We start from the raw sequence: 23,859 nt of genomic DNA on the forward strand, positions 1-23,859 counted from the left end.
AGCGCTGTAGCTATATTTAGAAATTTCACATTGGTATCTTCTTTGCATTTTGTCAAATTTGCAGTGAAAGTGTTCTTAAAATGAAGAACGTGTGCTGGGTCATCATCCGAGACTGATATAACATGAAATATATGGCAGAATGTGGGTAAAACCATGGAGCAGGAGACATACAATTCTCCTCCAAGGAGTTCAGTCACAAATTTAATTAACACTTTTTTTTTTTTTTTTTTAAAAACAAGCATCATCAACATGGAAGCATGTCCTCTGGAACGACAGCCAGAGCATGAAGAGGCATATGAATCTTTAGCGCATCTGGCATGTAAATATCTTGCGATGCCAGCTATAACAGTACCATGCGAATGCGTGTTCTCACTTTCAGGTAACACTGTAATTAAGAAGTGGGCAGCATTATCTCCCATAAATGTAAACAAACTTTTTTCTCTTAGCAATTGGCTGAACAAGAAGTGGGACTAGGTGGACTTGTAGGCTCTAGAGTTTTACATTGTTTTGTTTCTGGATGCAGTTATGTAACAAAACCCCCTACATTTGTAAGTTGCACTTTTATGATAAAGAGATCGCACTACAGTACTTGTATGAGGTGAACTGAAAAATACTATTTCTTTTGTTTCATTTTTACAATGCAAGTATTTGTAATAAAAAATAATATAAAGTGGGCATTGTACACTTTGTATTCTGTGGCGTAACTGAAATCAATATATTTGAAAATGTAGAAAAATATTTAATAAATTTCAATTGGTATTCTATTGTTTAACAGTGCAATTAATTGCAACTAATTTTTTTTAATTGTGATTAATTTTTTTGAGTTAACTGTGATTAAATCTACAGTTCTAATTGTTACACATCCACTATACTTTTTTCGCCCCAAATCTTTACTGCTATTTGGAGTTATAACTAAGTAATCCGTATTCGAGAAAACAAAGCATTCACAAACAATTTTACCATCTTCCTTATATTATGAGGAAGAGACATACCCAAGATCAACCAAAGGGACACCTTTCTAACAAGTCAGCTCAGATTTTATTTCAATTTACACAGACTGAATTTTTTTTTTAGTGAGGGTGATTCTTTTAAAATTGTTTTATCCTCAGACTGCAGTTATAAAGGGAAATCCCTTAAACTGTTAGTCATTCATTCATTGCTTATTTTCCCTTTTAGTTAATTCTTTTCTTTACCATGTACTGTATTAATTTAGTTTATATGTTTGAAATAGAGAAAGTATCAGGGTAGGTCTACACTACCCACCGGATCGGCAGATAGCGATTGATGTATTGGGGGTTGATTTATTGTGTCTAGTCTAGATGTGATAAATCGATCCCCGAGCTCTCTCCCGTCGACTTTGGAACTCCAGTGCCACAAGAGGCACAAGCGGAGTCGACAGGGGAGTGGCAGCAGTCGATTCACTGGCATGAACACACCGAGGTAAGTCGATCTAGGTACATCAACTTCAGTTACGCTATTCTCGTAGCTGAAGCTGCATACCTTACATCGATTCCCGCCCCCCCCCCCATGTAGACCAGGGCTCAGATTTAGCCTTAAAGCTTATTTTTTACTGTATTATTTGTACTACATTACAGTATAAAATTTAGCTTATACAGATTTAAGTAAAGATGATTTTTTATAATATCTGCCAGTACACAATGTATGCCCATTTGCAGTATAAAATACCTTCTTGTAATGTATTTTGCCCCAGAGATGTAATTTTAATCAACAATGTCATCCTTTTAACAGGTCCTGGCATTAAACTGATTTCCTTGTACTACAAAACATGCTCTGAAATTTCTGCAGTAGACCATTATTTGAAGTACTATGTAATTAATTCTGTTAAATCAATTTATACATTCAATCAAGTAGGGTCATGTCTGTGAAAACAACAGTAATTCAGGAGAATAGTGTTACATATGTTTCAGTCTATTGCTCGTGAAACTAGATTAGTTCATACAATTCCTCAGCATAGCCTAGTTTTTGTAAGTTAGTTTGTTTTTAAACACAAACCATTACAAATCTATCAAAAAACTGTCAGTTAAACAATTACACCCCACTGAAGTATTTTTATGATAACAGAGTTTGGAGGGGGGTAGAATGCAAATGCCAAATGTGTGTATAAATCTCTACAGAACTTAGAGTCCAAATTCCATAAAATTCTAAGCACCTTCAACTTACTGATTTCAGTAGAAGTTGAAAACTCAGCATTTGGCAGGATTGTGTCCTTAACAAGGGAAAGGACCATAAAAGTATACTCTCATGGTGAGAGTATTTAAGGTTAAGGTAACGTTAGCTTACAAAAGATGATGGCAACTGGTGCCCTATCAATACCTCAGATTAAAAAAAAGGGAAGGATTCTGAGGAAAGCAAAAAGTTTACAATATCCTGAGGTATTAAAGGGTATTCTTCCCAAGAGGAAAACAAGATTCAAAGAGACACAATTAGGCTTACAAAACAATTACATAAAACCAAATGTCTAAGAAGAGTGACAGAAGAATAAACACACTAAAAAAGCAATTCAGCCCACATCATCATCTTTGATTATAACAATGGCCATAGGAAATCATGAGGGACCCAAACCTGCAATCATTGTGAAGTTAATAATAGTTTTGAGGCAGGTGTCAGGTAACTATTTTCCTTTTTTAAAATTTAGAATAGGAAATTAAATTGGCTTTAATTTAATAAAGATTTGTCATCACAGTAAAATACTACAGGTTGGTTGTTTTGCTGGGCTACCATCCCTTTTTAATACTTGTGGTACTTGCACTAAATGTCATTTCCCAGCTGTGGCAGTGTCCCAAAAGCTCTCAATCCCTGGAATGCATTACTGCTTAATTATTAACATACAAATGGGGTGTCTTTTGCTACCACTATATGTAATTTGAATGCAATATGTATTATTTATTCCCTTTAACTCACTATACACCTTGTGAGAGTCCATTTCTTAGAAAGTTTTTGAAATAAGTTCTTTAGAGATACTTGTGCCTTTCTCCTTGATCTAGATTTACATTTTTATTTACTTACAAATACATTTATTTGAACCTTTTATTTATATTTATATTTAAATATGGCCATGTTCTATCAGCAGATTTGCTCCAGAAATATAGCACTCTGTCAGTCCAGTTCATAGGAGTAGCACAGAAGAATCTGTGTCTTTTGACTACCACCACAATCTTGAAAACTAAAATTCCTTGGCTATTTCTACATTGTTCTGAACTCATTAAAACTAGCTATCTTAAGTCTAAGTTCTGTTCTTGTATCACATCTAACTATAACGCCTGGAAATTTGTGGGGTATTTTATGCATAGCAGAGGTGTAAATTATACTCGCATATTTACTGTTTATGGTTTAGAAATCTAATCAGACCGTTCACAGATCTGAAAGAAAGCTATCAAAAAGCCAGCCACCAAAAAGACAGAGACAGACAGGGTAGTCAACAAGATTTCAATATGCTTAGTAGTCAAATCTAATCTTCTTTGACTTGTAATTATTTAGCTTCAAGCGGGAAATACACTGGATTTTTACCCATCAGAAGCAATTAGAAAACATTTGACATTAGTAAATGTAGGGGTATATTCAAGAGTGATTTTGTTGCATTATTACTTCTGAAAGCCCTTTTCAATCTTATAAGGTACAGTCCCGTCAATATACTGAGGTGTAGGTTTTTTGTGAGGACAATTTTTGTCACTGGTTTAGCAAAAAATGTTCACAAAAAAAATTTCTGGCAACAGCCCAGAAATATATTTCCCTTATAAGAAGTTTAATTAACTCCCTTTCAAATACCAGTGGTTCAGATTAGATATTCACATTTTTACCAGTTTATATATATTGGATGATTTAGGCACACTCCTAAGTCTCCTAGACTTTCTAGCCCAAGCTTAGGAGGTATTCCTAAATAAGTGTCAACAAAATAAAATTTAATTTTTAAAAATGTAAGAAATTTACAGGTTAATTTTCCCAGTCTGTGCAAGTCAAACTCTCCTCTTCATCTTCTGATTCAGGTGATGCCTCCTTAATTCTTCGCAGTGCTTCATGGATGCTACGTGTTAAAGGGTCAGTGTCAGGCAGAATTGTAAACGACTCTCTCAGAACATCTTTCTGCACCTTCTTCAGTTTCACCCCTTTCCTTATCTGTGCCAAGATGTTATTGCCGTCATCTTCATCGGGGAAAGGAGGGAGATTTCTCTGCTCAACCTTTCTTAGGTGAAAACTACCACGCTTCAAGGAAGCCAGCACCTCATCCATTGGGGAACTCACTGCAACAAATCAAAAGACTGAGTTAGTATTAAGTTTAAGATATTTACACATTTCAGCATCTTCATTTTTATTTCCTATATGACAAAGGGTAGTTACCACAGCAATTTTGCATCCTAAATAGAGGGAAAACAGTAGTATTTTAGATACCGCCATATAACTGTTGGTAAGTGCTAACTTTCTAATGGTGTTTTTATCTCCAATTGTATTTTTCTCTACTGTCAAGAAGAAATTATATTTGTACCGTGAACACCTTAATATGACTTCTGAAAACCAAGCATCATCAGCATATGGTATACAGTATGGCTACTTTGGCAGGTAAATTTTCCTGCCTGTAAAACAATGAGTTACAAAATCAAAATACATTGTGATGTCTATTTCCCATGGCTGAAACTCTGATAGTGAGCACATAACTTAACTGACTGGGCTGCATACTCTGTGTAATGCAAGCACCAGAGGAGAAACTGAATTCTCACATGCCTGAGGTAGCTGGTTTGTATCCACTGCATGACTTCTACTACAAGCCATCGGGAGTAGCAGATGTGGTCAGCTGCAACAGCATATATTTCCTTCTCCTCCAATCTGAAATGTGGAGGTTTTGGCCGGTGGATTTGCACAGTACTAATCCCAGCCTTCTCAAATGCTCCCCTCCCCAGCAATTAAAGCAAGCAGTGCAGCAATTTAGCTATGTTAAGGCACAGAGTGAGGGCCCTTTATAGTCCTGGAGCTTTACTCCCCTGTGAAACAAACTTAGTATTTCAACTGGATTCTGGCTTTGCAGGTCTCCAGATTACATAGAGGCCAGGATTAAGTGCGTCGACAAAAAACAAAAACAAAACAGCATAGTATTTTCAATACAACAATGGGAACTAGCTATGTACCAGCATATCATATCCAAAGTGAAACATTTATCTATAGCTGAAAAACTCTCTCCAATTCTCCCAAGTGTGTTGTGGAATACATTATCAGGATATCCTTTGTTATCCATTTCTGGATTTCAACAATCCTGAGCTTTGGACAAGCATTTTTATTTATTTATATATTTGCCGTGATGGGGCCCCACATTTGGGAGTGAGGGGTGAAGTTTCTCTGGCAAATCAACGTTATAAAGACTCAGCTTTCAGAAGCTACGTAGAAGTTCAGAATGTTAAACAAATCCAATGGGAGATGAATTAGTGGGGAGAGTGCAGATGCAGAAGTCAAAGATACTCTTGGGGAGGAGAGGGTAGATTTATAGTTTTTATATTATTACACAATATAATGTGTGCAATTTCTTTTTATGTTTTTATTTATATTAGGGCTGTCAAACAATTGAAAAATTCTGATTTATTGCAAGATTAAAAAATAATCACGATTAATCCCAGTTTTAATCACACTATTAAACAGAATACAATTTATTTAAATATTTTTGGATTTTTCTACATTTTCAAATATATTGATTTAAATTACAACACAATGCAAAGTGTACAGTGCTCACTTTATATTATTTTTGATTACAAATAATTGCATTGTCAAAGAGAGAAATCAAACAGTTTTCAATTCATCTCATACAGCTACTGTAGTGCAATCTCTGTCGTGAAAGTGCAACTTACAAATGTAGAATTTTTGTTACATAATTTCACTCAAAAATAAAACTATGTAAAACTTTAGAGCCTACAAGTCCGCTCAGTCCTCCTTCTTGTTCAGCCAATCGCTAAGATAAACAAGTTTGTTTACATTTAAAGAAGATAATGCTGCCGGCTTGTTATTTACAATGATACGTGAAAGTGAAAACAGACATTGCCATGGCACTGTTGTAGCCAGCATTGCAAGGTATTTACTTGTTAGGTATGCTAAACATTTGTATGCCCCTTCACGCTTCGACCACTATTCCAGAGGACATGCTTCCATGCTGATGACAGCTTCTGCTCAATAACGATCCAAAGCAGTGTGGATCAACGCACATTTATTTTCATCATCTGAGTCAGATGCCACCAACAGAACATTTTCTTTTTTTGGTGGCTCATGTTCTGTAGTTTCCAAATTGAAGTGTGCTCTTTTAAGACTTCCGATAGCATGTTCCATGCCTCATCCCGCTCAGATTTCGGAATGCACTTCAGTTTCTTAAACCTTGGGTCAGGTTCTATAGCTATCTTTAGAAATCTCACATTGGTACCTTCTTTATCTTTTGTCAGATCTGCAATGAAAATGTTCTTAACTTGAACAACATATGCTGGGTCATCATCTGAGACTACCATAACATGAAGTATATAGCAGAATGCGGGTAAAACCATGGAGCAGAAGACATACAATTCTCCCCCAAGGAATTCAGTCACAAATTGAATTATTGCATTTTTTTTAAACAAGCATCATCGGCATAGAAGCATGTCCTCTGAAATGGTAGCCGAAGCACGAAGGGACATATGAATGTTTAGCATATCTGGCACATAAATACCTTGCAATGCCAGCTACAACAGCATTATCTTCCATAAATGTAAACAAACTCATTTGTCTTAGAGACTGGCTGAGCAAGAAGTAGGACTGAGTGGACTTGTAAGCTCTAAAGTTTTACATAGGTTTGTTTTTTAGTGTGGTTACGTAAAAAAAAACTAAGTTGCATTTTCATGATAAAGAGATTGCACTATAGTAGTTGTATGAGGTGAACTGAAAAATACTATTTCTTTGGTTTATCTTTTTATAGGGCAAATATTTGTAATAAAAAATAATACTATAAAGTGAGCACTGTACACTTATTCTGTGTTGTAACTGAAATCAATATATTTGAAAATATAGAAAAACATCCAAAATATTTATAATTTAAATTGATATTCTATTTATTGTTTAACAGTGTGATTAATCATGATTTATTTTTTAACATTTGTTTTGAGTTAATCGTGACGGACAGCCCTAATTTATATATAACTGGATATCAAATTACACATACAATTAGAGATGGGACTGGTAGCCCCTATTATTAAGTTCTGTTTTCAGTTGCTTATAAACTGTGAAACCAACCATTTGGGTTGATAATTTCCATATCAGGTTCTGCCTCAAGCTCAACTTCTTTGGCAAATTTCACCCAAAATTGTTTAGCTGCTTCTGAGAACAAGACTGAGGAAAAATGTTGTTTGTCTATGCAAAAAACAAAACCTAGTGAGCTTTTCGTAAGAAAGGTCTAGCATTGCTATGCTTTGGAGCAGGGACTTGGGCTGTCAGAGATATGCCTTTTGAAGTCCCTCCTCTGTGAAAATCTGCCCAAATCTGGTCAAGCTAGCTCAGATTTTTGTAAAGAAAAATACATTAGGGTACATTCTAAGCTTGTCTGATCTGCTTATGAGGTGTTCAATGGTTTGGATGGTCTCTCTGCAGTCACAAAAAGGGGAGTCTTTGGTTTTCCACTTATGTATCAAGGATAGCTGCACCTTTCATGGTTTGTTCAGGTGCAGTTCAGTGTGATCTAAAGTCTGTGTAGAGGGTTGAAACGGGAGGGCGGCTTGTTGAGTCAGTAATAATGTGCTTGTTTGGAATGGTAAATGAGACCCAGACACTTTGCCATTCCCTGGCTGGATCCAGAGAAATGAGATAGTCATATGTGATCCATAGTGGTTTTTGCGATTTCAGGTATTGTTGGGGTATGTTATCCATACGTATGTTAACCTGGCTGGATGGGAAGTTCTGGATAGTCTTTGGCACAGTTAAGTTCTTGTGCTGTAGCTCTCTCTCAGTGGCTGAAGGTTCGATGTTTGCTAATACTGAAAGCTACGGTAGAGGTGCTGATGTTAAAGTTCCCATGATCATTTGCATGGTCTTATTCAGCTGCCTATCCATAAATTGAGTATGGCAGCTTCTTGTCCACACCGGTGCACAGTACTCGGCAACTGAGTTCACCAAGAGAGGGCTAGAAGCAGAATTTATAACTAATGAGTCCTATGGTGCATATATTATAACTGCTGCACTTCTCTTAGTGAAGAGCTGACAGCGGTTACAAGCTCTATCAACTCTCATTTTTCACCAGATGACAACATCTGTAAGTGTCTTCAGGGCCGGCCTAGACCAAATGGCACCCCAGGTGAGGATTATCTTCAGCGCCCTCCCCTCCACTTGTTAAACTTTTCAATACCTTATTTTTTATTGCATTTGTAGCCCATTTCATGGCTTTGATGCACGATTTAAGTGCATGATTTATCCCTGTCATATAAAAGACAATACATTTGCATGCTAGGATCCATAAATCTGAATTTATTCATGCCACATACAGGAAAATAAAAAAAATTCATTTCCTCTAAGCTTATAGAAACTTTTAAATTTTAGGAATAACTGAAATGTATTAACATAAAAAATTGAACTGTGCACCAATATTGTGTGGATCAGTATTAAATAGTGTTACAGTAAGTGACAGCCTTAGAATGTTAACCCTAGTCCTTTAGTTCAAAAGGTCGCTTTTTTCCACCTTTGCCCTCGCAAACTGAAGCACAGTAGTCAGAGAGATCCAAAGACTGGCCACTGGCATTTTCAAGCGACAAAACAGCAAGTGATGTCAGTTTCTCATCAGCCACTGTCGATACAAGATATGTTTTAATGAGCCTGAGCTTCAAAAAACTGCACTCACCACCAATGTTCCCTCTAATTTTTGATAGGCCATGTGTGCAAAAAAATTTCTTCTGTGCAAATTGTTTTGCTTCTGTGCAAATTTTTGTGCAAGCGGTGTTTCACTGTGTGCGCAGGGTTTAGGGTCTGGGCGCGCACTCATGCGCACAGCTTACAGGGAACAGTGCTCACGACCTGCGACTATGACCAGCAGCGTAAGAAGACTCCTTAAAGCTATCCAGACATTAGGAAAAGTCTCTTTCAGCTCTGCATCATAAATGAATTGGAGAACTTGAAGTGGAGAGTGCTTCCTGTGTTGCAAAATGTGGCAGATGTTGTCCAGTTTGACAGAGGTCTTTATCATTGACATCCAAACATTCCCCATGTGTCAGGGTCTGGTGAAGGTCCATATAAATTGTTCAAGTGTGTTTTCTTGTCTGCCAGCAGCTTATTGAGGTCATACAAAAAGACCCAGGTCTTTTTGTGAGGCTTCACTTGTCCAAACTTTTCTTCGATGGACATTCAAGCAGTTTCAACGAGTGAGTAAAAAACTCCCTCTTTAATCTTTCTTCCAAGCTTACCATCACCTTATCTCTGCCCTTGTAACCAAATTGTCTTTTCTTCTGATAAATATGAGTTTCCTTGAAGACAGGCTCAACTCCTAAGTTTTCCACATTTCCTTGGAATCCGTTGTCTCTGTAGACCACAACGAAAGCAAGGCAGCTTCTTATCAAAGTAGTAGCTGTCACGATGTCCATGGACTGAGTTTGTAATGCCTTGCTTACATTTACTTGGAACAGGATATCGTGCCAAATGACAACTGAGACCAGAAATTTGAAATCAATGATCTGGTTTGTCAGGCTTTGTGCCTTATGTCAGATCCTGGCCTCAGCTTTACTCAACTGCACCAGTTCCATTAAGGCGTTGTAAACCTCAGTCATTTGGTACATCACTGGCCTTATGCTGTCAATGTGGCTCTCCCAGCAAGCGTCACTTAGCCGCTTCACAGTTAGATTTGTAACATTGTCCATGAGGATCTTCCACTTGACAGCTGATGCTGAAAACAAGACATATCCTTTGCAGTACTCTGAAGAAAGATACTGATTCTAAAGATGATGACACTGTATCTAACACAACCAAGTTGAGGGAATGGCAGCCACAAGGCACACAAAAAGGGTTTTGAACTCAGCGCAAGGATCCTTGCCTGGACACCGTTTCTTCCCCTCAGGTTCACGCCACTGCTGTAGCCTTGGCCGCAGCATCCTGAAGCTTTATTTTATTCTCATTCAAAACGTTCATAAACAGTTCTGTTAGGCCTTTTCCAGTAGAGTTGTCCACAAACCATCATGGAGGAAGGAAGGAGGAGAAATGGATGGAGTATCCATCCCAGATGATCTCCAGCACCTGGTTGTCAGAGATTATCTGTTCCCAGGTGCTGAGGAATAGAGAGAGATGGTCGCCAAAGGGATGGGTGGGGTTTTCCAGTGTGATGCAGCAGTGAGGAGAGTGTTCTACGGGCACCTCGACCAACCCTTCAAAACTGTCTCTTCGAGGTGAGAGGGTTGAGAGGAAATTTGCTGAGATCCCGACGCCTTCTATTTGGGAACCTGGGCTTCTTCCTCTGGGGTTCACAAGATCTCTGTGAATATTTAAATGAATATTGAGATGAGTATTGCGATGAGAGAGGCTTGAATGCTGGCTGAGTGCTGTACTTTCTTTTGTACCCAGGTGTACAGATCATGAGGGATCGAAGAGTGGACCTTGAATTTTTTAATGTCTGGAGGGAGGCATCAGTCTCATCGACAAATAATTTCATCCCTTCAAAAGGGAGGTCCTCCACAGTCAGTTGGACCACCTTTGGGAAGAGGGATAGGTGAAGCCATGAGGCCCATCTCATCACAATGGCAATTGAGGTAGAATGAGCTGCCCTGTCAGCTGCATTGAGTGCAGACTGGAGAGATGTTTTAGCCACCAGTTGGCCCTCATTGACTAAGGCCTTAAATTGCTGCTTATGAGAATTGGGGAGCTGTTCAATAAAATAATTAAGCTTTGCATAGCTCTGATAGTTTGCCACTCTGAACTGGAGGCTGGCCAAGGAGTAAGCCTTCCTGCCAAAAAGGTCTAGGCACTTCCAGTCCCAGTCATAAGGGGTGGACTTAAACTGGGTGTTGGCAGCCCTTAGAATTAACTGCATCCACAATGATCGAATTGGGAGGTAGGTGTGAGAACAGAAATTCTGTGTCTTTTGGTGGCATGTAATATTTCTTGTCCACCCGCTCGCAAGTTGGTGGAGTGGATGCAGGGGTCTGCCATATCTCCTTGGGGGGGTCCAGCAGAGCATCATTAATAGGATGGCCACTCTGGAAGAAGTGGAGGAATGTACAATGTCCACCAGCTTGTGGTGTTATTCATCCAGTCACCTCTTATAGTGGTACTTGTAGTGCCTCTGCCACCCTCCGTGCCAAGTCTTGGTACAGTTTAAAGTCATCCACCATTGATGGCAGGGGGACATCGCTGTCTTGTCTGGTGACAATGACAAGAAGTGGGCTTGAGGAGTGACTTCCTCCTCAACTTTGGCCTCTAGTTCCTCCCTTGGATGCTCGGGGGGTTCACAGGCCCTTGAGGCAGCAGCTGAAGGAGGGTACTTCCTTGGCTGCTGGAAGGCCACACTAGAGGTAATGGCAGGCCCAAAGGCATCAGGCCCCCAAGGGTCCCTGTATGGCTATTGTGATGGGAAGGGGCCCAGTGGTTGGTACCACAGTTGCCCAAACCAGGAAGGCTGTGGGTCAGAGGGGCAGTGTGCCCAATGTCCATAGCAGAACTGGGCTCTGTATGGCAAGTGAGAAGAGAGGCGGGAAGCCAGGTCCTCTTGCTCACTTTTTGACTCAGATGACAGAAAGGGCGGTATGTGGCAGGAAGTCATTGGCAAGTCTAGAGCTCTGGGTGAACTCGGTACTTGGTATGCAGTATGCATCCGATGAAGTGAGCTGTAGCTCACGAAAGCTTATGCTCAAATAAGGTGCCACAAGTACCCCTTTTCTTTTTGCAAAATTTTGAGGACATTTTCCAAACACTGAAAAATGTTTTAAGCTTTAAGCTTGACTAATATACTTCAATTGTCCCAAAAGTTTCCTTTCTAGCTTCAGACCGACCACTAAGAATTTCAGTCCAAAAGAAGTTTTTGGAAAAAGCCAAAAAGGGAGTTAAAAACAGACAAAGTTACAGAATTAACCGCTGAGGCATTAGTGAGATTCCATATTAATACTAAACAAATTTATTTCGCACAGATTTTGCAATCCCTAAAATCGATGTAAAACAGAATTCTAGAGAGTAAGGATCATCCCACCTACAAACACATGGGTATATTAGACATGGAGTTTCATGCAGCCAGAGCTCTGGGGCATAGATGACTTCAATAGAAAGCTGCACAGGTGCATGGGTCTCCACACATAGACATCCTTGCAGGATCAGGGCTTTTGTGCGCTTACAATAGTAGAGAATTCTTTTGTGGTAGGAGAAGTTAAAAGCATCACCTTTTTGAAGGAGTTAGGTGATTAACAATAAGGGGTACAAATAAAGGCTCCATCGAGTCACTACCATAGCTCTGTGCATGAGGCACAAAAGGAGCTTCACTTATGTCTGACTACTTCTCAGCACACTTTTAGTTAAGGTTAATTAAATCACAGTACTGGCACAGAGCCAGAAGGGTAGGTATTTTAGAAAACTAAGTTTGCTAAATGAAAAGTACAAAGTGTGAAATCCTGGCTCTATTTAAGTCAATGGGAAGACTCCTATCGACTTCTTGGAGCAAGGATTCCAACCCAAGTTGGTAAGGAAAGACTGTTTTCCCATGCTTCCCAGAGGAAACAATGAAAATTAAGTACTAAAATTTTAAAATTCATCACCTATGTCTCAATGTTTATTTAATTTCTAACTAGCAATCTGTGGGGGTTTATTCAAGGCTGCCCACACTAACTCGTTTGGTGGGAAGAGAAAGGATACACAAAGGTGGCAGAGTGAGACAGATAAGGTAAGTACTACAATTAATTTAATTTTTGTATACTGCAGAAGTTTTTGCACCCAGGTCTGATCTAAAGACGTCTGTTATGTAATGTCTGTCAACTGAAAAACAGACTGCATCCTCAAGTACAATTTGCAGTTTATGTGGAGTTAGATATAACTGAATCAACAGCATACACTACAGTACAAATTCCCACCACTTGATTTCACCAAACTTTTCAGTCAAGGGCATTAAAACAAGTGTTGTATTGATAATTATATATAAAATCCAACATAACCTTTTCTACACAGCAATCAAAAAAGGGGGAAACAAAATGACTACAAGTACATTCCTTAGCAGTTAATTATGTTTAAATAAATATAAACAAAAATATTACCTCTCCTCCTTTGTAAACCCTCTAGATCGGTCTTCTTAAGTTTCTTCTTGGCACTGACTAACTGACTGCTATCAAAAAGATGTGCTGATGGGACAGTGGTAGACTGCGGGACTCCCTTATCCTCACTCTCCTGTTTAACAGGGCTGTCACTTTTCTCTAAGGATTCAGTAGAATCTTCCTTGATAGGCAGAGGCGGTGGTGGCGGTGGCGGCAAAGGAGGCGGAAGTGGAACTACAGTAACAGTATCTGGCTGAAGCTCATTACTGGCAAGAAGTGGAGGAGTAGTATGATGAGACAGTTCAGAGGTAATGCCATTGGGTGGTAACGAACTATCTTCAGGTTGTTCTAAGCTTCTGGGCTCCTGGGTTTGTAAAGGCTGGATTACTTTTCCCAGTTCCACGTCCTCAGTTTTCTTTTGGATCTGTGTGGTTACTGGCAGAGATTGAGGTTGATCTACATAGGGCACTGAGCTGGGTGTACTACTACTTCTTGCATGTGCCAGTCGCAGTCTGGTTGATTTAAGTATTACTTGCCCAGGGTACCGCTAAAAGGAAACAGTTATTTAAAATTAGATCAGTGTATGCAATATACTATACTAGAAACTAAAGAACATGTGATCAGGTGATTTTGCCTTTGTGACAAGGAAACTCACTTTTTTTTGTTCTTGATTTTGCTATTTTTGTTCTTTTTTTTGCTATTGTATTTGCCCCTCCTTCCCCCCCAGTTTGTGTCCTTTCAAATTGCAACTGTGCATACAAACTGCTGAAGGTGAAATTAAAGGCTGCTTTTGAAAACTGGGCCAAATGTGTATTTTTTTTTTAAATTACCACAAATGACTTAAAACATAACATTTTTACAAAGCTACATAGATCCTATCCATATGGATATACTATACATAATGTAACCATTAATTACTTGATTAATATCCTATTGCTTCAGTTTGTGAATTTACTAGTGTATAGAAGCTGTAAGTTTCTAGCAGCCTTGCAAGCAATTCGGGTGGAAAGACTCATTTTTTATATCACTACTAAACAAGATTTCTTGCTAATAGAAATTCTCCAATTTTATTACTTGTTCAGTCTTAGATGCATAGGCCAGGAACCATTAAAAGGAGTTAATATTGTGTCATTCTCTTGTACTCCCGTCTGCACCCATCTGTTATCTCTTGTCTGGTATTAGGTTGTAAGCTCTTTGAGACAGGGACTTTTAGGTACTATGGTATTGCAAACAACAGGTCACATGATCCAATACATGTGCAAACAGCACCTGGATCATATCTATATAAGGAAAGGAAAGACCCTGCTTCAGTTCCTGATTATTTTCCTGTAAATATTAACAGGAGAGAAACTGAGAAGATGGAGGTTAAGCACAGAACTATGCTGCAAAACATCCAAAGAATTTTATCTAATGCTGTACCTTATTTCCGCTTAAATCTTAGACTACGGGAATTTTAACACCTATTCCCAAAATGAATGCTTTAAGTATTTAAAGAAGAACAGATCTCTCTCAGGATATTACCAGAATATAACTGAAGCATATTTTAAAAAATAAATGCTACACGAAGAAGAAGAGTGGTCATTACTTGTTACCTGTTTAAACGTGCGAAGTCTGTCCAGTGTTTTCTGTCGCTCCTGACTAACCCAGGAGCTCTTTTTTTCCTCTTCATCTTGCAGCTGATCTTGCTTCTAAGAAAGGACATCAAAACCACATCAGTTACCATGTACAGAACAACGTACATCATAAGAATTCAAATTCAAGGTATTGTTGAGGCCAAGAGCTTATCAGGATTCTACTCTTATCAAGATTAGATATGTATATGAATAACAAGAATATCCTAAGTTACAAAAGTAAAGTAAACAAGAATTTTGAAAGGTATATAAACACTCGAACTTCAGGGCATAAACCAAACTTTAACTTTTGGGAGCCAGAAGTATAATGCCCTGGGGACTAGTTATCCCATAACTGCCTACTGCAGATTTTGTCTCTCTGAAGCAGCCAAGACTAGCTACTGTTGGAGATAACATATAGGACTCAATGGGCCACTGTTTGATCCAGTGTGGAAGATCATATGTTATTAAGTAAATAAAACTAAACTGAAAAAGTAATTGTTTAAAAAACAAGTGTGCTTTGGCATTCACGGTCTGACTATGAAACAGGTTGCCTGTAAGGAATTAATGCAGTTGGAAGATTAAATGGATTTAAAGGCTCCCTAATGAGACCTCAGGTTTCAAATTTTTTCTCAATTTATGCTGCTACAAAACTGATCTTAATTTGCCCACAAAATTCATCAAAACATATTCTTTGGCTCTAGATGTCCACCACTAGAAAAGCAGGAGTGCAAATGCTGGCTGAAATACATTAACAAAAGTATGGGAAAGATTGCACAGCATTGCCAATGTCATTCTTGGCTCAGACTGGTACTATTGGTCTCCTACTTTCATATGTTTAGAACTGAATTTAGGTGATTAAGAAAAATGATGAGCAAACAGAAGACTATTAGTTACATTGATACATGTCCAGTCTAAACATTAAAATGCCAGTCTATACACTTGTGAAAAGTGAATCCATTTAATGGTTCACTTTTTCTGGTGTAAAAGAATTCTTTTAAAACCCATTTGCAGTCAAATTAGGGATAAAGTAGGTTTCATAGAATCATAGAATATCAGGGTTGTAAGAGACCTCAGGAGGTCATCTAGTCCACCCCCTGCTCAAAGCAGGACCTAATCCTCAACTAAATCATCCCAGCCAGGGCTTTGTCAAGCCTGACCTTAAAAGCCTCTAAGGAAGGAGATTCCACCACCTCCCTCGGTAACCCATGCCAGTGCTTCATCACCCTCCTAGTGAAAAAGTTTTTCCTAAAATCCAACCTAAACCTCCCCCACTACAGCTCGAGGCCATTGCTTCTTGTTCTGTCATCTGCCACCACAGAGAACAGCCTAGCTCCATCCTCTTTGGAACCCCGCTTCAGGTAGTTGAAGGCTGCTATCAAATCCCCTCTCACTCTTCTCTTCTGCAGACTAAATAAGCCCAGTTCCCTCAGCCTCTCCTTGTAAGTCACATGTTCCAGCCCCCTAATCATTTTTGTTGCTTTCTGCTGGACTCTGTCCAATTTTTCCTTCTTGTGGTTTGGGGCCCAAATGGGACACAGTACTCTAGATGAGGCCTCACCAATGCCAAATAGAGGGGAATGATCACGTCCCTCGATCTGCTGGCAATGCCCCTACTTATACAGCCCAAAATGCCGTTTAGCCTTCTTGGCAACAAGAGCACACTGTTGACTCATATCCAGCTTCTCCTCAGCTGTAACCCCTTTTCTGCAGAACTGCTACCTAACCACTCAATCCCTAGACTGTAGCAGTGCATGGGATTCTTCCTTCCTAAGTGCAGGACTCTGCATTTATCCTTGTTGAGCCTCATCAGATTTCCTTGGCCCAATCCTCTAATTTGTTTAGGTCCCTCTGTATGCTATCCCTACCCTCCAGCGTATCTACCTCTCCTCCCAGTTTAGTGTCATCTGCAAACCTGCTGAGGGTGCAAATCACACCATCCTCCAGATCATTAATGAAGATATTGAACAAAACCAGCCCTAGGACCGACCCTTGGGGAACTCGTCTTGATACTGGCTGCCAACTAGACATGGAGCCATTGATCACTACCCACTGAGCCTGACAATCTAGCCAGCTTTCTATCCACCTTATAGTCCATTCATCCAGCCCATACTTCTTTAACTTGCTGGCAAGAATACTGTGGGAGACCATATCAAAAGCTTTGCTAAAGTCAAGGAATAACACGTCCACTGCTTTCCCCTTATCCACAGAGCCAGTTATCTCATCATAGAAGGCAATTAGGTTAGTCAGGCATGACTTGCCCTTTGTGAATCCATGCTGACTGTTCCTGATCACCCATGATTTTTTCCAGGGACTGAGGTGAGGCAGACTGGCCTGTAGTTCCCCAGATCCTCCTCCTTCCCTTTTTAAAAGATGGGCACTACATTAGCCTTTTTACAGTCATCCGGAACCTTGCCCGATCGCCATGAGTTTTCAAAGATAATGGCCAATGGCTCTGCAATGACATCCGCCAACTCCTTTAGCACCCTTGGATGCAGTGCATCCAGCCCCATGGACTTCTGCTCGTCCAGCTTTTCTAAATAGTCCTGAACCACTTCTTTCTCCACAGAGGACTGAAGGTTTGGTTCCCCCTCCCCCAGATAAAAGTATTTGCACTGGCAAATGTGAAGATGCATATTGCAAAATTTTGTATGAGGGGAAGCAGTTCAACTCCCTCAATCCCAACCCCAGTATGCTATTCCTCAATATGTGACTGCCAAAAGACAATGCAAGTACAAACAGAAATACCAATTAATTCATAAAAATATTACAGGTGGAACTGGTGGCTCTGCCTTTTTGAAGGTTGGCCAACACTTCCCATTATAAGACCTTGTTTTCAGTTATTTATAACTTTGCCAAAGTTTTACCATTTCTGCTGAAGTTTTCCATACTAAGTATCTACCTCGTGCTGAATTTTTTTTTTGGAGTTTTAAAGTCAGAACAGTTTAGTCATTTCTGAGAACTCGGCAAGGAAAAAATGTTATTTTGCCCATGTTAAAAGATTCTAGCCACTTTGTCGATAAAAAGTGGTTGTGCCAGGCTTTGAAGCAGGTACCTGAAATTTGGCAGGGATTGTCCTTTGTGCGAGGGATATGCCTTTTGCCACCTAAATTTGGCCAAGTTATAAGTCTATGAAAATAAACTGTACAAAAAAAATTCTAGAGATTTAGGTTTTAGTCGCTAAACTCCCTGAATATTCCATCCTCACCAAGCATGCTCGAGCCTCTCAGCTCTTAGTCCTGACCAGACTGTCCACCATCTGCACAGAGCATAATCCACCAGAACTACAGGGGCAGAGCTGGACCTTCCTTGCAACTGCTGCTATTCTCAGCTGGAGTGGAGTTGGGCAGCAGAAATGACAACCAGGGGCTTCTCTCTTCTGTACTCTCAATAATGCTCCTCGTCTGGTACCCACACAGCATGGAGGAGGAATCCACCTGACTTGAATGCACAGGGTACAAGAGCCAGACTGGAGGTGGGGGAGAGGAAGAAATACAAAGGATCAATTTGGAATGGAGGAGAGAGGGAGGAAGTGAGAGGAATAGAAACTGTCACTGGGATTTGGTGGGAGGAAGGAGTCTGGGAGCCAATGGTGGAAATGAGGATGAGGAGTTGGAAGCCAATTGTCCAGGGATGGAGAGGACACTGAGATCAGCCAACGAGCTAGGGTGCAGGGGAGAACTGGGACTGGCTGGGCAGGGAGATTGAAAATGGGATGAAAACCCTGAGGAGTGGAGACAGACTGGGACAGCAAGGTGTAGGGGACAAGGACAAGGAGCCCCAGGCAGGAAAGAGACAGGACTGGGACAGGTTGGAGGGACCACAACAGAAAGCATCAAGTTTGGGGTGGGATGAGGAGAGGTGAGGTGAAAGAGAAAGAAGTGTCTGTGCCCACAAGAAAATACTCCTCCCAAAGCCTGGAATAGAACCCAAGATTCATGAGTTTCACCATTCCTCTGCTGTCAGCAACATCTGGGAAACCCCCTGGCAGAGTGTCTCTCATCCCTCTCCTGTGTGTCCACATAGGAGACGACAACCTACTATTGCTCTTAGTTATTCCATAAGCTCAAATGGCAGAGATCTGTGTGATGGATCTAGAGGTTCCAACTCTGCTGACAACCCACGTGGACATCAATATAAGCCACATAATGGCATTTGATTTTTTTTTGGTTTGCTTTTTTAAACACAGAGGAAATTACATATAAAAACTACATTAACAGAGCATTAAAGCTGAAAAGTCAAACAGTCAAAAGTTAAGATATGCCAAAATTAAGATTCAGCCCCCTTTTACTTAGGCAATATGATACAGATCACATACTGTTTTTTCCACAGGTCCCTGCCTTGTTCATTGCACAGGATGGACATGCGCAGGGTTATATAGTGAAGGAGACTATTGACAGGATCCCTTGCCTCACTTGTAGATGAAGAGGGAAGCTGAGGCAGGGAATTGCAGGAAGAGGAAAAACAGTCTCATGGTTAAGGCAGCTGAATGCTGACCTGGATTCTATCCCTGCCTCTGTCACAGAGTTCCTGTGTGATGCTAGACAAGTCACATAAACCAGATTTTTCACAGGTGGTCACTAAGATAGGTCTACACTGTGAAGAAAAACCCACAGGTGGCCTTTGCCTGCTGACTTGGCCTCCCGGTGCTGTTTCATTGCAGTGTAGACTTCCAGGCTCAGGCTGCAGCCCAAGTTTTGGGACTCTTCCACCTCACAGGGTCCTACAGTTTGGGCTGCAGCCTGAGCCCGGAAATCTGCACTGCAATGAAACAGCCCTGTAGTCCGAGCCCTGCGAACCCGAGTCAGCTGGCACAGGCCAGCCATGGGTATCTAATTGCTGTGCAGACATACCCAGATTGTGTATTCCTTATTTTCTGGGTGTCAAACTTGATATGCTGAGGTGTGATTTGCAGACGTGCTAAGCACTCATAATTGCAACTGCAGTCATTAGGAACTGTGCTTGAAGTGCTATATAATGCTACGTACACTAAGAATCAGGTGCTAAGCACCTCAAATTGAGCACCTTTTAAACTCAGAGAACACTTTTCATTTTAATCCCTCTGTGCCTCCATTTCCCCATCAGAAAATGGAGATAATATCACCCCCTCATCTCGCAGGGGTGTTGTGAAGACACATTCATTAATGTTTGTGAAACATTCATACTAGAGTCATGAGCATCATAGAAAAGCCGAGGAGGAAAAACAAACACATACATACCTGCACAGAACCTGTGGTTCTTCAAGATGTATTTTTCACATATACATATATAGTCCACTGCTGATGGGTGCACACCCAATGTGCTTGAGCCAGAGACTGGGGTAGTACATGCGCCCTGCATGTCATTGTGCTTCCAAATCAAGGGCATAAAGGAAAGGGTCATCCCAACCACACAACTGTCTCACCACCAGCAGAATCAGTGATGAAAGACTCCACACTAGTGGGGATGGATGGCTGGTTATGGAATATATGTATGGACTATACATCTCAAAAGTAACCACAGTTAGTATACATGTAACAGGTTCTTCGAGTGATTGTTTGATATATGTATGTATGTTCAACTGTTGGTGACTCCCAAGCAATGATCTGTTAAACAGAAAATGAAGCACAGTTCTACCAAAGATGGCATCATCTCTGCAAGCCTGTGAAATGACATAGTGCTGAGTGAATGTGTGGACAGAAGACCACATTGCTGCTTCACAGGTGTCTCAAATCAGTAGGTTCCTGAGAGAGAACACCAGAGTGAATTGAGCTCTTACTGAATGAGTAAGTATTTTATCAGGTGGGGGTTTACTAACCAGCTGATAAAGTCTCATACATGTGGAGATCCAACTGGAGATTCTTTGTGTGACTTTCTCCATAAACTACAACCAATCTAGGAGACTTTCTGAAGTCTTTAATTCTGTCAAAATAAATGTGGTTAGAGTACTTTCTAATTAATGTAACCCCTGTTACCCTTTATCAGAATGTGGCTTTGGAAAAAAATCAATTACCTGGTTTAAATAAAACTCTGAAGCCACTTTAGATAGAAACTTGGGGCATGATTTTATGGAAACCTTGTTCTTGTGGAAAAGTGTGTTTGCAGGCCTGCCACCAATGCAACTCCCCTATCTGATGTTCTTGTCACCAGGAAAGTTGCCTAAATGCAAGATGGAAAAGAGCATGTGAGCCAGGGTTTGAAGCATGAGCACACAAGCCCTAACAGAACTAGATTTAAATCCCAAACTGTGTATAGCGAGGTGGCTACCCTGCTCCTAAAATAGAAGGGGTTAAAAGCAGCCCCGGAGAGGGCTGTTGCTGGGATGGCTGAATGGCCTGTATAAAAAGGCTGTGAGGCAGAGGCCCAAGGAGTCTCTCTCCAGGCTGGGAGAGAACAGGGCCTGGCTGCCTGCCTGACAGGGTACTGAGGGTGATGCAGTGCTGGGGAAGGAGCAGGCTGAGTGGGGCGCTCCAGGCTGGCAACTCCCCAGGCTGTAGGGCCTGGGCCAAGGCCCACAGAGGTACTGGGAGGCAGAGGTTGGGTTGGGGGTTCCCCAGGAAGGGGAGACCCAGAGGTAGAGTGTGGGGGTGCTGCCGGGGGTCTGTGAGGGACACGGGGGTCAGAGCTGTAGCGGATCACCGGCCTGCAGAGGGCGCTCCGCACTGGAAAGAGCTAATTCCCCAATAACTAGCAGAAGGCGCTGCAGGGGTGAGTCCGCTCCTTTACACCATAACAGTCTTTTACTGGAGGAAAAACTTTTGTTAAACCTTTCATAAATCTCTTCATCACTGGGTGAGAGAACACTGCGGATCCAAGTATAGGGGGATGAGATGGCTGCTAAGAGTATTTGCAGAGACCTTAATCAAAGCCCCAATTTGTTAAGGTGTAATAAGTAGTCATGAATAATAAGAATCTGAGATTTTGATGGTGACAGATGTTGTAGCGCCGATTTGCAAAATCTCTTTGATTTTACTGGGAATGTAGACCTGGTAGACTCCTTTCTACTGTGTATTAGTTCTGCACGTCAGAGGAGAATACACACACCACACACACCCACCCCCTCTCTGAGGAAGTTAACCATTCAGCATCCATGCCGCCAGATGAAGCCACGCAAGATTCTGAGAGAACAGATCCAAAATTAGAGGTAAGGTTATGGGTGGTCACATCAAGAGGCTCTGCCTGGGGTGTGCTGGGGTTATCATAAGTAATCTGGCTGCTTCTTGCTTGATCTGCTTTATTATTCTTGGCAGGAGAGGAAGCGGGGGTATGCGCAGAATAGGCCTAAGATCCGTGACTAAAAATGCATCTTATTTGGCTCCTGGGCTTTTTATCCTTCCCTTGAACAGAAATGATGATACTTTTTGTCTTTGTTGTGAACAGGATCATACAAGTGAAACCCCTTCTGAGGGGATGGTGTGAATGTCTTCATGTTTTAAGGAACTCTTGTGACGATTTACAAATCATCTGCTTAGTGTCTGCTAGCACACTGTGGATCCCAGGGAAGTGCATAGCGGTCAAGATAATGCCATGGAGGATAGAGAATTTCCACAATCTTACCGCCTCTCTGCATAAGGAGGAAGGATCTTGCTCCTTGTTTATATTTATAAAAAATACAGTGGTTGTGTTGTCCATTGTTACTTGAATAGTAAGGCCTTTTATTTCTTGAAGAAAACCTCAGAGGTTTGTAGATGGCACTTAACTCTTGTATGTTTATGTGGAGGGACTTGTCCGAAGCGGACCAAGCTCACTCAACTGTTAACCTGCCTATGTGGGCTCCCCAGTCCAGTGCAGAACCATCTGTTACAAGAATCTTTGATGGAGGAGCTGTGGCAAAGGAGACTCCCTTACAAGTAGCTGTGAGGTCCACCCACCAATTCAGTGACTAGAGGACCTTGGTTGGGATGTATACTAACACATGCAGGTGATGTTTGCTTCGTCAGTATACTGATCCCAATCAGCCCTGCACATTTCTCAGATGAAATCTCATATGTTGAGAGACAAAGATGCATGATGCCATGAAGCCTAGCCACTTGATGCAAATTCTGACAGAGATCAGTTGGTAGGCTTGGGGATTGGTGGGGAGGTCGATTATATAACTGGAGCATTATTTGGAACGTTTCTGGAGCTAGCTGTGATGGAGTCTAATACAGTTCCGGTGAATTCTATTCTCTGAGAGAAGATCAATACAGACTTTTCTTTGTTTATTAATAGGCTCAGATGACAGATAATTGAAGGATATGTTGACCGTTTTCCTCCACTTTTTGTGATGTCCCCCAAATTTACCCAGTTATCCAAGTACGGGAATACTTGGGTACACATTTTTCTGAGGTAGGCAGCTACAACAGTTAGGCACTTTGTGAATACCCTGGGAGCTGCTGATAGCCCAAATGATAGAACCCTGTATTGTCAATAATGGTTTCCTCCCATCAACCTCAGATCGTGTTTGTGGACCAGATGAATTGTGATGTGAATGCAGAGATTCTCACATAATCACTGACTCCAGAAGCTTGGGATTTATGGGAAAAAAACAGCAAGTAGTGAGAAACTTGTGATAAAATCATGTGAGATGGCAACACTGTTAAGCTCTTTAAAGCTTATTTTAGTGTTCAACAGAAACAAGGAAAACTGATTTCAGTATGTCAGAATATGACTAATAAAATAGTAAATTAATTTTCTTGACATACCTTTTCTTTATAGTCCTTTTCTTTATAGTAAAAGCTGAACTAAACTATCAATTTTCACCGTCAGAGAGAATTTGATATTTTTGCAATTTCTTGAAACAATATATAAATTCATATGATATTTCACATGCAGCCCTTTCATGATGCAAATTATGTTACATGATCTCAGGACAAGTTTATCATACATGTATGATATAAAGTGTGTCTACTTTTACTACTTTAATCAATGTTTGACAGCGAAGAGACTATTTGGATTGTGGTGCATCTCTGTCCCAAATATTGTAACTAAATATAAATATTTAAATATAAACAAGTGTCCAAGACCCATAAGGACTTTTGAAAAACCACCACATCTAACAGGAACTGTGAGAG

General features: G+C 40.6%; 1 protein-coding gene across 1 annotated transcript in view; it reads right to left on the reverse strand.

The window, feature by feature from the left end:
- JMY (junction mediating and regulatory protein, p53 cofactor) overlaps positions 1 to 23,859 on the reverse strand; it is a 131,539-nt gene that overhangs the window by 7,620 nt on the left and 100,060 nt on the right. The window contains 3 exon segments of the mRNA XM_084628362.1: positions 3,949 to 4,259; positions 13,221 to 13,764; positions 14,810 to 14,905. Coding sequence (XP_084484488.1) covers positions 3,952 to 4,259; positions 13,221 to 13,764; positions 14,810 to 14,905 — 948 coding nt within the window. The 3' untranslated portion in view covers positions 3,949 to 3,951.

This window comes from Lepidochelys olivacea, assembly GCF_965140295.1.
Source record: "Lepidochelys olivacea isolate rLepOli2 genome assembly, chromosome: 5".
NCBI classification, from domain to species: domain Eukaryota; kingdom Metazoa; phylum Chordata; order Testudines; family Cheloniidae; genus Lepidochelys; species Lepidochelys olivacea.